The following is an 18,122-nucleotide window of genomic DNA, read 5'->3' on the forward strand; positions in this document are numbered from 1 at the left end:
TTCATGTCTTTATCTCAGTAGTTAGTAGAGTTAGTTGGGGCCTGTCACATCAACTCACAATATTCAGTTTAGAGGCTTTTCAGACACTAAAGTTAGCTATTCAGATTTCAGTATTATTCCAGATTCATAATTCATTAGTCGTTTCATTATTAAAACCTTATGGTATTTTAGTTATTCTTCTGCATTCATGATTATATTATTCAGTGCTCATAGCAGGTACAAGATAATGGGTTAGCTTGTGGTCCCTCGGGACCGTAAGCACTGTGTAACGACTAGGGGTAATCTCGGGTCGTTACGTTGGGATTCAAGGTGATATGAACCTTGATGAGGAATAAAATGGCTTATTATTTTTTTAAGCCCAAATAATTTTAGACCAATAAAATATGGATCAAATTCAAATTTTATATGAATTTGATCCAATAAATTTTATGTGTCTACAGATGCCCCCTACTTCAAGGTTGGTCGACGTGTAGGCTTGCCGAAACTTAGCGGCAAGACTTGAAGTACTCATGAATGTATTTTCATTCTTGTGACTTTAAAGGTATTTGTTTCTCATCAGTGCATCCTAGTTAGACCAATACTTGCGAGTTGTCTAACTAAAGTTTCCTCCATGAACTTTCATGTTGTGAAAGTCTTCGTAAAATCAACCAGCAATTTATTTTTGGTGATCCTCATTTTTCGTCCATAATCGAGTACAAACTCGATATTATTTCAAGAGTAGTAGAAAAATGACCAACTTAATTTTTTTTTACTCTTCTTGGATAAATAGGAATATGTGAAATCATCACCTTAATATTTATTTAAGTAGATTTTACTTGCACAACAATTGTGACTCTCTCAATGTATTTAAATTAAAATGATCAATACAACCCCCTCACTTGACATATTTCACGTATGAAGTAAAAAAGTTGACTTGATCATTTTTTACCAAAGAAAAATATTAACTTTCCTTTTAATTTCATGTACCAAAGAAAAATATCAACTTCCCTTTTGGTGTCAATGAGCATGTACTAGGCACATGTCCATAAAAATATTTATTCTCCGATGGAAGAACAAAACTATGAATTGTTTGATTCATAAAAATGAAATTTAATGTCCTGATACGTCTGTTTTATCAGCTTTGCGCAGTGTCACGATAAATTTTGTATTTTAACGTAGGAATATAAAAATCAGGAGCTTTTTTTTGCGTTGAAAACTAGACTCGTAGATCTACATTTATCGAGGGAATCACATTTAGATTGCATCCAAATATTCCTAGATATTTCCCCAAAACTGATCTTCCAATCTTGGTTTGCTAGTTTTATCAACTTTGTGCAGCGTCACAATAAATTCCGTATCTTGACATAAGAGTATCAAAATCAAGAGCCATTTTTGGCATTGGAAAGTAGATTCGTAGATCTACAACATACATAAAAACTATAATCAAATCCCTTATGTATTTATACATATACATCATCAAAGTCATCTTAGTTTGGAATCTGATGGCTTATTTTGCAACTTTGAGCGGCTATGATAGAAAATTCATAACTTGGCATAGGAACCTTTGAATCATGAGCTGTCTTTTTTGTTGCGGAGAAGTCTCTAATATCTACCACATATGTCAAAATATTGGTGAACACCTATACGAATTTATACAAATATTTTATCAAAATTTGCTTTGCCTTATTGGTCTCTTCACTTTTTCACGTCTGCGGTAAATTTAGTGAAGGAACGTCTATCCTCATGTGATATCTATGTCAATTCAAAGTATTATTGCCGTGCTCAAATAATGACATGTTTTTTCTTCTTCTTTTTATTTTTAACTCATACGATTGAACTTAGAGTAAAAATACTCTAAGCTGCCTATGTACCTCGGGAGGATCAAGTCATAATGTAGTTTAGGAATGATGAGTTAATTTACTTTTTTAAAAAATAATTCTTTTTCTTTTATTTTTCTTTTTCTTTCTTCTTCTTTTTTTTTTAGAGAGATTCGTTCACAATTTAGACTCATGCGGGCCAGGAGTGACATGTAGTTTAAGCTCGTACCTTAAGAAGCGTTTTAACTTGCAGTTTAGGATCGTGCGTCGAGGAGCATTTTTGACTTGTAGTTTAGGCTCGTACGTCGAGGAGCATTTTTGACTTGCAATTTAGGCTCGTGTGTCAAGGAGCATTTTTGACTTGCAGTTTAGGCTCGTGCATCAAGAAGTATTTTTTACTTGTAGTTTAGGCTCGTGCATCGAGGAGTATTTTTTACTTGAAGTTTAGGCTTGTGCATCTAGGAGCATTTTGGGGAAGAATTCTTGTAATGTAACTTTTCTTCCAACCCTTTGTAATGGAGTATTGTTGCACTTCAGTTTGATGTTTATTGTCCCCATTGGTTGAAGCAGATTTGTACTTGATCTTGTATCGACTTTTGGATGTTGGATTTTAGAATACTTTTTATATGTTTTTATTTTGCGAGCGATCAATGTCCAAGTATCCCCTTCTTGCTATTGGAGAGGTGATTTGACATGGACTTACTTGTTGCTTTTTTTAGGGTGGGAACCTCAATTGGGTCAAAGCTCCCAAACTGTAGCATTATGATTCCCTCACTTTTTGGTGATTCTACAGAGTGTATGGCTTGTAGAGCTTTTGCAATTGAACCTTTCATATGGTGCAGTTTGGCGCTAACATGATTTGCATCAACTTTATGTCCATCATCAATGTTGATCTTTCCCTCTTGCATTAATGTCATGATTTTTCCTTCAAGATGAAGTATTTTGTGGTGTGATGACCAACAATGCGGTGAAATTTACAGTATTTAGGATCGTCGACTTTGTTTGATTCTTCAGGTCACTTTGACTTAGGGAGTTCAATGATTTCTTTGGCTAGCAATTCATCTAGAATCCCAGGAATATCAGAGTCGAGAAAAGGATATCCCCTTGCTTGTAACTCCTTCAAGGTTGGTTGATTTTTTTACCTCTCACATTTGTTGCTTTGGAGCTTCTCTTTAAACTTTTGTCTTATGGAGGCCTTCGTAAGACTCATAGTTGTCGTCATAGATTCCCCAATTTAATATTCAGATGAGTCTTTGAATATCGTGAATTCTTTCCTAGGATAAAAAACAGGTGACGCCATTCTATGACTTGTAATACTTAGCTCCATGTCATAAGCGTGCGTAGCTAATTCTTTAAAAGTTCGAAGCTTAATTCCGTGGAGGATATACACAAGGCTCCAACGCATCCCTTGAATGCAAATTTCAATCGCGGAAGTTTTGAAAAGTTGATCCTTGCAATTGAAGCTCAATGTTCATCAATGATTTATGTAGTCTACTACAGGATCATCTTTACTTTGTCTTGTGTTTGTCAATTCTATCATGCTTACCGTACGACAGGTGCTGTAGAAACAATTTAGGAACTAACTTTCTAGTTGCTCCAAACAATCGATCGCTTCAGACTCCAAGTCCGTGTACCAATCAAAAGTGTTGCCTTTCAAAGAGTGAACAAACTTCTTGACAAGATCACCATGTGTACCAGCACTACTACAAGTCTCAACAAAATAAGTGATGTGTTGCCTTGGATTTACTTTTCCATCAAATTGTTGAAACTTTGGCGGTTGATATCCAATTTGCATCGGTAAGCCTTGTATTCGCTTAGAATACGACTTTGAGTGTCCTATGAAACTTTGTGATGGACCGCCATATTGTGCCGTGATGGTATATGCAATCATATCTTGCAGTTGTTGAACTATTAGAGTACCAACCGAAGTAGACTGCTTCTCTTTTTAAGATTTAGCCTTTCTAGGTGACTTATCGACATCTTTATTTCATAGAGTAAAGCCAGGTGGATAAGCAGGTTCGTGGCTCGATTCTCTTGGGGCGAAGGAATCCAACTTGTCCATCAGTTGAGCGATTTGAAGATCTTTATCCTTGACAGATTTCTTCAAAACTTTAATGGTTTGTTCCATTATTGCAAACTTCTCATCCATATCAGTTGCGTCGGTCATCAAGGCGTTGACCTTTGTTGAAGCTAGTGAATCGGTCGAATCTTTAATTCACTAAAATTGATGCCAGTCTAAGAGAATTCACACATAGCAAGGATGTCAAATTGCCCCCAGGAGCTGCAGCTTCAGCCGTCATATCGAATTTGCTCTTTTTTGCCTTCTCTAAAGAAGTGAAGTATTCAAATCCTTCCCAACCACTGGTCTTAAATTTACGTCGAGTGAGGGGACCAATAAGGCTGAGCTCATTAGATGTGGCAATAGCAGAGTTCTTGCATAAGACATCTTTCATATTTTGAATTTGATTTGCAAGAAGAAAAGATAGAGAGCAGAACTTATCCCACTGAGCGTGCCAAAATTTTTTCGCAAGCGATTTAAAATAAACAAAAAAGAGTAATTTTATTTAAATGAATCTTGTGAGTACAATTATGTTGTTCTCTTGATTCTTCTCTCCTAAACTTAGAAATGATTCGAGGGCCTTGAGTAGCATATTTCTTGAATCGATGGTTGATTTGGACTCCTAGAGACGTATTTCAATCGTCGAAAATGTCAGAAATTGTTTTGTCTCTTTGGAATAATCTCTGGGAAGAACTTCGTTGATTGCTCCTTGCAAGAACTTGATAGTCAATACAGACGTTGTCAATACTTGTCAAAGTTCTCTTTTTCAAATCCTCCCTCTTTTTAGCCTCCCCTTAGAATGTTATGTTACCCCTATTTATAGTTGTAGGAGGTAGGCCTAGTTGCTTGTGATTGGCCGAAATATGTTACTCTGACACTTGGTGCCTTTTGACTTGTTGTTAAATTTGAATGAGACTTCCACATCATTTGTATATGTGGCAACGTCTCATTGGTCTTGGATTTGACTGGGATGCCACGTCACTTGATGAGTTTGGGCTTCAAGGTGAGATGAACCTTGATGAGGAGTAAAATAGGCTTATTATTTTTTTAAAATCCAAAATAATTTTAGACCTAATAAAATATGGATCAAATTCAAATTTTATATGAATTTGATCCAATAAATTTTACGTGTCTACAGTTGTGTTTGTACATAAATATAGTTGGAGTTGTTTTTTAATTTTTGTGAGAGAAGGAAGATGAAAAAAATTAAAACAAATTTTTCTTGTTTTCCCTTTTTCAAATACAACTCCAGGTTGTGTTTGAAATTCTCATGGCCAGACATCAACTTGGAGTTGAATTTGATATAAAGCAAATTTTTTTTTCGAAAAAGTGAAAAAATTCATGGCCAAACGAGCCATAAGTAAAACTTATCTTCAATTTTTTTAAAATAGTTTTTACTAAAATAAAATAATTTTAATACCAAACATCATTATTTTTAATTTTTTTTACTAAAGTAAAATAATTTTCTAAAAAAAATTAAAAAAATTCATAACCAAACACCTACTAAGTGTGAACTTTTTTCATGTTTTTTGTGTTTTACTTGTGAGGAAGAAATATAGGATTGCTGAAAAAGTGAAGTGAAATTTCCTTAAAATTGATAAAGTAGATCCCCTTTCAAAATGTACTCCTAAATTGGTAGATGCCACAAAGTTGAAGAAGCACTGTTGTAGTCAAAACTGTACATTTGGATTCTGACAAAACTATCATCGGGAAAGATTGGAGGATCACAATTTTAAATTATTCAAAAATATGGAAAAAAAAATATGGAAAATTTTAACATGGTCTCACTCAACCAACAATAGCTGTGTGAGGCACTATTTATTTATGAACAAATATATTTATGAGCCCCTTTGTGTAAGTACATGTCCCTCCCTTCATTTCTTCCTATTTTGATCTTTTTCTTTTATTTTCTTTTTTGTTCCTACACTATACCTCTTTATTTTAATTTCTCTTCAAATTTATATATTCATTTTTTTAATGGTTAAATAGTTAAATTTAATCATAAATTTGAGCTCATAATCTTTTAATTTTTAGGTAGAATTTATATATTCAAAACTAAGTAAAAATTACTATAAATCACAACTATTGATCAATTCAAAATATTTTTAAAATATATGAAAAAATTACTATAAATTTTTTTTTTATTTGAATCTCAAAATCGAAACTAACACATAAATTGAAAGAGAGCAAATATTTTTTAGTCTTTCCCTATCTCTTTTGTTTTTTGGTTAATTAGTATCTCTCTCTCACTTATATTTTTTCAAGTTCTTTTTTTTCGACAGTTTTATTTTATTTTAATCTGTTTTAAAACCAATTTTATTACTCTCTCAATTTTATTTATTCGGTCCGATGAAAATAAATTTTCTCTTTATTTATTTATTTATTTTAACAACTAAAAATTTCATGTTCTTTCTTTAGTATTTATCATTAAATAACTATATAAAGTATTAGTAGTTAAATTTAAATTTTCAAAACATAATCAATAGGATTAATTTAGTAAAATAATTTTTTTAATACAACACAATTTAATTTATGTATAAAAAATAAACTCATAACAAAATAGTGAAAGACATTCATGTGTTATTAAATAACATAAATATTACCAACATAAGTTGTGGTGCAGTGGATGAGGCTGCTCCACCCTTGATCAGATGTCGAGAGTTTAACACTAGGTACAGAAAAAAACTCTGTTGGAAGTGCTGCCACTTTAATGGGCCCTGCAACGCACGATTCGAATTAGTCGGGGCACCGGATGGGAAACCAAAAAAAAATATTTAGAGGTTATGGACAAACCATGAGTTATTTTTATTATCATTAAATTAACTTGAAATCAGTTACGAATTTTTAAAATTTCATTTTTGTTCATTTAATCTTGTTTTCTCATTTTAAAATTTTTTATTGAAAGTTTTCTGGCAAAAAAATTTTTCCCAGTTTTCTCAGATTGAAAACTTAAACAATTGATATCTTATGTATTTTTTCTAAGTTGGGGGTCTATCGAAAACAACCTTCCTACTTTATTTGAGGTAGTGATATGATCTGCGTACACTCTACCCTTTTCAAACTCATTATGTGGGAATATACTATGTATACTATTATTATTGTAATATCTTATGTATTTATTTAAGTGTGATAGTAGTATTAAAAATAATATTTAATTTTTACTTGTTAAAAAATACAAAAATAAATTGAATTTTTTACGAACCAAATAAAACAAAATCAAGGAAATAGTCAAATTGATTTTACAATACATAAATCCAGAAATGTGAAAAAAAAAAAAAAAGAGTAAGGAGGAAAGATAAATAAAAGGCAAAAAAGAAAAAGATAAATTAGTGAGGGAGAGGGTAAGTTAATTAAGTTGATATAATGGGCCCACAACATATTATTTTGCCAATTTAAAAATCTCTCACACAACTAACACTAGATGGGCCTCGCTCATGTTAAAATTTCTCCAAAAATATTACTTCCTTCCTCTGATTTCACGTGTCATGATTTGATCATATATGAATTTTAAAAAATAAGGGAAGATTTAATGATATTTATTAAATTATTTTTTAAAAAGAAATATATATTATTATTTTAATTAAGTGAGATTTTATAAGTGGAACTTTTAAGAGTAAAAGTGAAATTGTGTCTTTAAATAATTATCAAATAAATAAAAGTGATATTTATTAAATTATTTTTTATTAAAAAATATGTTATTATTATTATTTTTAATTAAGTGAGATTTTATAATCTTGAGCCGAGGGTCTATTGAAAACAGGCTTTCTATTTCTCCGGAAATAGTGGTACGCTCTGCATACATCTTACCTTTCCCAGACCCCACTATATGGGAATACACTGGGTTTGTTGTTGTTGAAGTGAGATTTTATAAGTGAAACTTTTAAGTGTAAAAGTGAAATTATATCTTTAAATAATTATCATAAATAAAAGTGATATTCTTTCTAAAATGAATAAAAAAATAACAACACATAAAATATGACGGAGGGAGTATTATTATTTACTTGCCATGCCATCTGACGTCATTAAGTTTGAGTGCCTCTACGCAAGCACCTCTGTAACTTTTTTCAGCACTAAAATGTAGTAGCAAACATTTTTCTTCTTCCCACTCTTGGATTACATGGATTTTTGGTGTTATGTGGTAGCCAAAATTTGTTTTTTATTCCTTTTTTTCAATTGCAAGATAACAATCTCTTCAACGGCCAATATTTTGATATGACAAATTGAATTTTTTTTAAAATAAAAATGAATAATTTCTTTATTACTACTTTTTTTCTTCAAATCTACTCTTAGGGATCGTTTGGTTGAGAAAGATTTATTTCGAAATAATTATTCCCGAATTAGTTATTTTAGAATTAGTTATCCCATCATGTCTGTCGGATAACTTAACACATCACGATAATGTAAATGGTGGAATAAATAATTCCGGAACACACAAATACCTCCGACCAAACATGGAATAAAATAATCCCACATTTTATCCCAAGGACTATTATTACTTATACCTCACACCAAACGACCCTTTTGCTATTTTGATTGGTAGAGTATTCATTAAGTGAGAGGCTTATGAAAAATAAGTGGATAATTTATAATTATTGGAACGATTGTAAATAGAAAAATATGAAAATTATAGTATTTTGTATTATCGGTGGGTTTAATCATATATGTTATGTATTCGATAAAGTAAAATCTAAGAAACTCGCTAGTTGTACATAACTCTGTATATATTTCGATGCTACTCCTAAACAAGAATTGGTTTTTCAGTGATTAGTTGACACGATTTGAAAGTTGAGATTGTGATGACACCTATCACACCCCCAACTACAGATAAGCTTATCCCAAATAAAACAACTCTCAAAATAGAGAAGCAGAAGAAGTAATAAAACAATAATAATCCCAAATTTATATATAAGGAGTTACTACATTAACACAACTTCCCAAGTTTGATTGTCATTTTGGGTTCTAAGTAAATATGTGAATGAAAAATGGAGGGAACAAATAGAGGGAAAGTTAAGTGAGCTTTTGACTTTAAGGAAGTAAACTTCTCCCAGATTGGTGGGAGAAAGGAACTTTCTTATTCTAATATTGAGAAGTATTCCTTCATGTGGATACAGTGGCGGATCCAGGATTTAAGGATTGTGGGTGTTTAAAAAATTAAAAAGCTGAAAAATATAAAAAAAAAATCACCCCAACAAGGTTCAAACCCAGGACGCCTCTTCAGTGGAAAAACTTAAGATCAACCTAAATGTCAATGCACCCAACCAACTTTTTGTTTTAGTGGGTGCTTTTATATATTTTATACCTATTTTTGTATATTTTCTATGTAATTATACCTATTCCGCATTGAGTTTAATGGGTTTTAGAGCACCGAAAAAATATACGTAATCTCCCCTATGTGGATAGTGAGGCAAGAACAAGGGATGTCTCGCTCCGTCGTCATAGCTCGCTCGGCTTCGGCTTCGACAGAAGATTCGACTTTGAATTCAACGAAAGCTTCGACTTCGAGGTCGAATTCATATTTGAAAAGTGATCGAGAGATTAACTTTTTGAACAAAATTTATATAAAACTTGAAACTAAGTAAAGTTTTAATCTAGTAATCTAATAAATTTTCTCAGTTTGTGGACGCACTTCAAATGCAATGCGAATACAGTCATAACGCACATCGAAGGAACGTGACCCTTCGAGGTAAGAGACAAATTGGTTAGAGCATAATTGTGACCTGTGCATGCACCTGGCGACATGCGAACGCAGGTGCAACACAGAACCTACTGGAAATTGCCAAACGTGACCTGCGGGCACAGATATGGCCCAGGACCAGCGTAGATCCAACACAGGTCGCGTACTATTCCAGAAAGTTGTCTCATTTCGTGAACGCTGCTTTCTTTCTGAAGCAACACCTTTTGGCTATAAATACCTAAACTTTTTCTCAGGTAAAGGCACGAATTTTGAGTAGAAAAATATCTTCTTCTTCTTTCAAAAACTTTATTGTGATCTTCAAATCGTTGAGTGAGTTTGAATTTAAGAAAATTTGAGGTACCATTTTTTTTAAAGTGAATCATTTTATCCTGGGAGGAAAGATTAAATTAACCTCGGGTACTTGAGAAAAATAAATCTCTTAAGACACATTGTGAATTTGGTGAACTTGATTCTACAGTTTTTCTGCCTTCATCTTTATTTCTTAAGTTGATTTTACTGTCTTTCCATAAAATAGTATAAACTTTATTTTGATAGTTCATTTGAACTTGTATTTGAATTTATTGGAACTTTATTGTAGTTCTTGAAGTTGTTCTTGAATTTAGTATTGAATTTTATATTATATATACAAATTTTTATACCCGAAACAACAATCTTAAGAAATTTGTTATAATCTATATTTTTGGATTCTAGAGAATAAAGTTTGTTGTCTTCTACTCTGTTTGAACTTAATAGTAATTTAAAGATATAAAAACTTCATCACGAGTTAAAAGTTCATTCGATTGATGATTAGAAGATGATAAAAACTTCATCACTAAGCTAATAAATAAGTTGTTTTTTAAAGTTGTAAACCTTATAGTTAGCATTCTGATATACTAAATTGGTTGTCTCTTTGTGACAGCAAAATGACTGTTGAAAATTATGATAATGATGGAAAGGCAAATGTGACAGTAGCAAATATTGCTTCTTCAATCCGTTCGAATGCTGCACCGACATGGCACTGACGAAGGAAAGTGTTATGGTATGGATTTTAAAAGGTGACAATAAAGATGTTCTTTTACTTGACTACGTTAAATTTTTAAAGATTCATTTCAGAAAGCCCTTCAAAGTTACCAAAGGAAACACCGAAAAAGAAATTATTTATAGTAACTAAAGCATGGAAGCACTCAAATTTCTTATGTAAGAACTACATATTGAGTGACCTTCAAGATAATATGAACAATGTCTACGGAAATATAAAAATCTCTAAAGAACTATGGGATGCTTTGGAGAAGAAATACAAACTTGAGGATGGAGGAATGAAAAAGTTCATTGTTGCAGAATTTCTTGACATTAAGATGATAGATAGTAAGACTATCGTCTCACCAGTTCAAGAATTGCAAGTAATCCTTCATGATCTCCTAGCGAAAGGTATAAACTTAGTAAATACCTTTATTGAACATATTAAGTGTATTCTTGATAATCACATAACCTTTGATGTAGGTTTGATTGTGAATGAAGCTTCCAAGTAATGATTATAATCGAGAAGTTACCACCTTTGTAAAAAGATTTTAAAAAACCCTTAAAGCATAAGAGAGAGGATATTTCAGTTAAAGACCTCATTTTATGATTACATATTGAAGAGAACAATAAAGCCATCGAGAAAAGGTCTAAAGGGAATTCTGCAATTAGTGGAGCGAATATTGTGGAGAATGATCCTAAAAAACTAAGAAAAGAAAGAAAACCTTTGAACAACAAAAAAATCCTCCTAAAAGAATTTCAAAAGAAATTCTTTAATTGTAGCAAGGTTGGATACAAGTCGGCAGATTGTAGGGCCCCCAAGAAGGGCAAGAAAAGGATCAAGCCAACACTGAATCCAAGAATGAAGTGGACAAACTATATTTTATGCTTTCAGAATGAAACTTGGAAATCCTATAGAGCAGTGGGTTGATTCTGGTGCCACCCGCCTCATATGTGCCAACAAGGAATTATTTGCATTCTTACGCTCCGGTCAAGATAAGGAAAAGATATTTTTGTCTAACTTCGCTATAACAAAAGTTAAAGGAACTGGCAAGATATTCTTGAAGATGACATTAGGAAAGATGGTGACACTCAACAAGGTCCTGCATGTTTTGGAGTTGCGAAAGAACATGATTTCTACTACACTTCTGACTAAGAATGGATTAAAATGTGTATTTGTTTCTGATAAAGTTGTAATGAGTAAAGAAGAAGTATATGTAGATAAAGGTTACCTCACCGAAAGGCCTTTTAAGATCAATGTAATGAATGTTGAAATCAATAAAAGTTCTATTTCTTCTTACTTACTTGATTCAAATGAATTGAGGCATGAATGTTTAGGACATGTCAATTATAAAACCATGTGAAAACTGATTAAATTAGAAGTTTTGCCTAACTTTTAGTGCAATAAATTAAAGTGTCAAACGTGTATGGAATAAATGTATGCTAAGCATCTGAATAAGTTTTTTGAAGAAATTTTAATCCCTTATATTTAATCCATATAGACATTTGTGATATAAAGTCAACACCATTTCGAAGTGAAAAAAATATTTCATAACTTTCTTTGACGATTGCACTAGATATTGTTATGTTTATTTGCTAAATGGTAAGGATAAATCAATAGACGTGTTTAGAAAATAAAAAATTAAAGTTGAAAATCAGTTGGATTAAAAGATCAAAACGATAAGAAGTGATAGGGTAGAGAGTATGAATCTCTATTTGTGTAGATATATTTAGATAATGGAATTATACATAAAATTACTTCAATGTATTCACCTTAATCAAATGGGATTGCGAAAAAAAACCTTGATCAAATGGGATTGCGAAAAAAAATATTAAAAAAAAAGATGAATATTACTCATAAGTTTAGGATTACTGCAAAACTTATGGGGAAAAACTATACTTACAACAAATCAAATACTCAATAGAGTGTCTCATAGTAAGACACACTCGATTCCATATGAAGAATGAAAAGAAAGAAAACCCAACTTGAAATATTTCAAAGTGTGGAGGTGTCTATGTTAGAATATGCACAATGGAAGCAACAATTCTACAGGATCAATAACTTACATAATATCTAGATAACATAACCGAAATAAAAATTAGAAAATTTACCTCTTGAAGCTTTCACAAAAATCGTCTAATGCCTTAGCCTCCAGTTCCACAATCTTCTACTATATCCTGATTAGCCTTTTTGACCAACACTTGTGTGGGCAAGTGATTATTGAATTCAAAGAAGGAATTAGTATTCTGGAATTAGTGTATGTATTTTTCAAAACCCAATCTCCTTTTATTCCCAATTCAACTGGAAAAAAAAGGAGACGAAGAGATAAAACGTATTTTGGCTCTTTATTGCAGATTTAATGCCAAAATGTTTTGGCCTTAATTGTCTCTTTATGCCAAAAACATTTTTGGCCCTTTAAAGTTAACATAATGCCTTAATTGGATTTTTTAAAAAATATTTATTTTATAGAAGACCAGTAAATAATATTACCTCTTCTATAATCCTTTTCTTTTTCAAATTGGATTAGGTAATCAGGTATAGTAGGGACTACAAATTTATTAACTGAGGTTTTCAATTATGATATTAATTCGGTGATGAAAGAATTATCATATCATAATAAATTACAAATTATTCCACTAAAAATATGTAATTACACTCATCGCTTTAATTTCGAAATCACCATTACATCTTATTTAACTCCCCATGTTAGAATTACCAACACCAATCAATTAAATTAAATTTTCTAAAATATTTAACTCATTGATTAGTTTAATCCTTCATTTATAATGCTTCAGTTATTTCACATGACGGATACAAAAATCCACCTGTAAGGTTTTCACGTGAAAACTTATAAGCAACCATAAACGGATGTCTTCTATCTTAAGTCCGAGACATAGTTCTATCAACTAACTAATAATTCACTAAGTGATTCGTCATCATCCAACCTATCAAGAATATGTTGACTCACAAAAGAGTCTCGCTTTTTAGTAGATTAAAACGACAAAACAAACCACTCATAATAATTATATCAAGATTAAGAGTATAAGTACATGTAATGGACTAGAGAAATCATTTATTAATATTCAGAACATAAACGAATATCTCTAATTGGTCCATTCAATACATACGAAATGTACTAACACAAAAAATTAGAATATTACCACTCCCATAATTAAGATCAAATTATATTTAATCTTGTGTTACAATCATGAAGATGTTTGTCCTACTTCATCTTTGATTATGAACGTTAATTTATTACTTATAAGAACCGACAATATTAATCTTCTGTGCATGAGTTAAAATACTCCATACATAAAATTGTCTGCTACATAAGTAAAGGACACACATGTAAACACAATGATCTATTCAAATAAAGATTTTATTAATATAATAAATAGTCTTTGCATGGGATAAAAATATAATACTATAACACAAATTACATGGTTAATAGTATATCCTATCAATCTCCCACTTAGACTCATAATTGCTTGATACTCCTTCGAACATTGGCTCCACCTCCTAAAGTAAACACATATCCTGAGGTAGATTTTCTAGAATCTTTATCCGACTGAAAATCTGAATCAATATACTCAATAGGTACAAGATCTCCAGAGTGAAAAACAAGCATGTAATCCCTAGTCCTTTTATGGTACTTGATTATATGCTTAACCGCAGTCCAATGTTCTTGCCCAGGATTAGACTAAAATTTGCTAACCATCCCAACAACAAAGAAGATATCTGGTCTAGTGCACAACATAGCATACATGAGGCTCTCCATAGCAGAAGCATAAGGGACTGCTTCCATTCTCTCTATCTCATCGGTCATTTTGTGCGACTGATCTTTTGATAGAGTAATTCCATGCCTAAAAGGATGAAATTCCTTTTTAGAATTTTGCATGCTAAACCTTGCAAGAATAGTATCAATATAAAGTGTTTGAGATAAGCCTAATATCCTTTGTTTGCGATCTTGCATAAGCTTGATCCCAAGGATATAAGTCGCTTCTCCCAAGTCCTTCATATCAAAATGCATGGACAACCACTCCTTAATAGAATTCAACATGCTCACATTATTTCCTATGAGAAAAATTTCATCTACGTATAGAATCAAAAATGCTACTCTGTCTCCATCCCATATTTTATAAACACATGACTTATTTTCACATTAACTAAAATCATCGACTTACCAAAACAAGTATTCCATGCTCTAGATACTTGTTTCAAACCATAAATGGATTTCTTAAGTTTACAAAACTTATGTTCATTACCACTTTCCATGAAACCTTCTAGTTGTACCATATAAATGCACTCGTCAAGACTTCCATTTAGGAACGGCGTCTTGACATTCATTTGTCAAATCTCATAATCATAATGAGCAGCAATGGATAAGATAATCCTAATGGATTTAAGCATAGCTACCGGCGAAAAAGTTTTCTCATAATCAATTCCTTCCTTTTTAGTAAACCCTTTCGCAATAAGCCTAGCCTTAAAAGTTTGCATTTTTCCATCCACACCTCTCTTTTTCTTATAGATCTATCTACATGAATTGGGTTTGACTCTCGTAGGTGGTTCTATAAGTTCCCAGACTTGATTGGAATAGATAGACTCCATTTCAGATTTCATAGCAGCAATCCACATTTTAGCATCTTTATCATGTACTGCTTTGGTGTAATTAAGAGGTTACATATTAGGCTCCTCAGGGATTCTATCATACAATTCTCCCAAGAGTGCAAATCATAAAGGTTTTCTAATAATTATCCCACTACGATGACTATTCACTACAGGATCTGCTACATTTGGAACTAAATTTTGATCACCTTCAATGTCTTCCTATACTATGACAGGTTCATCGACATTATATTGAGTGTTTTCCTCCATAATTGCAGGCTACTCGACGTTACTCTCACTACTTTGAGGTAGTGTAATGTCAAGTATTTGCTCTTGTACAACCTTTTGACTATTGATATATCTTCCACTACGTTGATGCAATGGTATGTCAATAATAGTTTTTGAAATTTGTTCTTATGTTTCATTAGTCGTTATTCTATTGCTCAATTCCTGTAAAATAATGTTACTTCTAGGAACGTGGTTCATTAAATAATCCTCTTCAAGAAATCTAGCATTTGTCGAAACAATTACCTTCTGTTCCTTAGGACAGTAAAATAAACCTCCATTTGCTCCTTTTGGATATCCAATAAAAATGCACACTTCTGTCCTAGATTCCAACTTATCAGTTTTTCTTTTTAGCACATGTGTTGGACACCCCCAAACTCGAATATGACGTAGGCTAGGCTTGCGCCCACTCCACACATTTAGATGGGAATAAAGGTACTGATTTTGAAGGAACCAAGTTCAAAATATAATTTGCAGTTTCTAATGCATAACCCCAAAAAGAAAAGGGCAAATCTGAATAACTTAACATTGATCTAACCATTTGCATAAGAGTTCTATTTCGGCGTTCTGCCACACCATTTTGTTGTGGTGTTCCCAGAGTAGAATATTGAGATGTAATTCTTGATTCTGATAAGTATTTAATAAATTTCGCAGAAAGGTATTCACCACCACAATCAGATTATAACATATAGATATGTTTGTTATGTCGCTTTTCCGTTTCCATCTTAAATTCTTTGAATTTTTCAACAAATAAATGTATCTATGTTTCAAGTAATCATCTGTGAAAGTCACAAAATACTCAAAATCACATCTTGCTTGTATATTCATTGGACCACACAAATCAGTATGAATTAATTCTAACTTATTACCGGCTCTATTTTCTTTGAAAGAAAAATGTTTCTAGGTCATTTTACCTTCTAAATAAGATTCACAAGTTGGAAGTGCCTCCACTTTCAATGAACTCAAAGGTCCATCAGAAACCAACTGTAAGATCCTATTTATATTTATATGACCTAGACGTAAGTGCCATAAGTTTGTTTCACTCAATTCCGAAATACGTTTTCATTTATTTGATTGATCAACATTATTAAGTTCCATTTTATGTAGCATATCATGGGAATCATCAAATACAAATAAATATTGTATTCTAAGAGCAAAAATAATAAAATGCTTATTAAACTTAATAATTGCACAATTATTAGCAAAATAAACATTGTAACCAACATCCATTATTCTTGAAACTGAAAGCAAATTCCTTCTTATAGAAGGTACGTAAAGAACATTATTCAATCTTAAAACTCTAGAACTACTAAAAAAATAGAAATATTTCCTATAGCTAAGGCTGGTGCTAGTTCCCCATTTACTTGAAACACGTTTAGTTTATTTTCACTTAGGTATCGTGTTTCCTGAAACACATTATTTCTGCATCTTAGTTATGTATCTGGGACATTATTTATTATAATGACCAAGTTTCTTCTAATGATAGCATTTGCCCTTAGGCTTAGCCACACCACCATTAGCACTTGAAACCTTATGAGGATTCTTTTTTTTTCCTCTTTCGACTTAGAAATCGAAGATAAAGGTTTGTCAACCATCAATGCCGTAGGAGGAGCTTGTTGCTTAATAATAGATTTTATCGCTTGCAGCTCATTTAATAGTTTTACAAGAGATAAGTCCATCTTATTCATGTTATAATTCAAGCAAAAGTGCTGCAAACTGTCTAGCAGAGTCTGTAGGACCATCTCAACAAGAGACTCCTTATCAATAACTGCACCAAGAATTTCCAGCTCGTTCAATAGACTCGTCATTTTAAGAACATGTTCCCTTACCGAAGTTTCTTCAACTATTTTTGTGGTCAAAAGAGCTTTCATGGTCGTCTGCTTTGTAGCACGATTTTGCTCTTCGAACATATCTTTGAAAGATTCAAGCATATCATAAGCAGTAGTCATGGACTGATGTTGATGCTGCAACACATTTGCCATAGCGGCAAGAATGTAGCATCTTGCCATCTCGTCGGCCTTGACCCACTTATCATATGATTTAATCTTATCATCAGTGGGTTCAACCAACTTAACAGGACATTTGTCAACCAACACAAATTTAAAGCCCTCAGCAGTAAGAACAATATCCAAATTACTTTTTCAGTCCACATAGTTAGGGCCTTCTAATTTGTTTTGATTCATGATAGAAGTTATAGGATTAAATGAAGACATGGTTAATCTCTTATATAATCAAATTAAATAGATCATTAAACATGTTGCAGAATAATAAAATTCTTCAAAAACCACATCACACATATAACCATGCACATAAACAGTTAGAATCGTTAGGGAAACTTAACCATTTAAGCAAATATACATGTAATGTTAGATATTTTATCTCTTAAATGAAATAGAACCAACTTAGTTGAAGAGTCAACTGTTGATTTAAGTTAGGTAAATATCACATTTCATATGTCTCTATACCAGTGAATCGAGATGTAACTTAGTTGAAAAATTAATACAAGTCATAAAAAACAAAAGACTATAAAATAGTATAACAATATACAAGTTTATTCGATGGGGAAGATGACTGATGTCAATATGTAAACTCATATTATGTACTGTTATTAACTACTGAAAATCATAAGGAATGATCCCTATCACCACTGGTTTGCAAAAAATATTTTTTTCAGAAATTTTAATT

The 18,122-nt window shown here is 32.0% G+C and overlaps 1 protein-coding gene across 1 annotated transcript; it reads right to left on the reverse strand.

Moving 5' to 3' along the window:
* Positions 1 to 16,870: 16,870 nt before the first annotated feature.
* On the reverse strand, positions 16,871 to 17,446 carry LOC124885712. Its single transcript, XM_047393964.1, has one exon. It carries the CDS (start codon positions 17,444 to 17,446, stop codon positions 16,871 to 16,873), a length of 576 nt encoding a protein of 191 aa, XP_047249920.1.
* Between the last annotated feature and the right edge of the window lie 676 nt (positions 17,447 to 18,122).

The sequence above is a fragment of the Capsicum annuum genome, chromosome 7 (assembly GCF_002878395.1).
Source record: "Capsicum annuum cultivar UCD-10X-F1 chromosome 7, UCD10Xv1.1, whole genome shotgun sequence".
Taxonomy (NCBI): domain Eukaryota; kingdom Viridiplantae; phylum Streptophyta; class Magnoliopsida; order Solanales; family Solanaceae; genus Capsicum; species Capsicum annuum.

Bases quoted from the DNA above. Each gene is read 5' to 3' on its own strand.
- LOC124885712 (XM_047393964.1), bottom strand. From the start codon at position 17,446: ATGGCAAGATGCTACATTCTTGCCGCTATGGCAAATGTGTTGCAGCAT.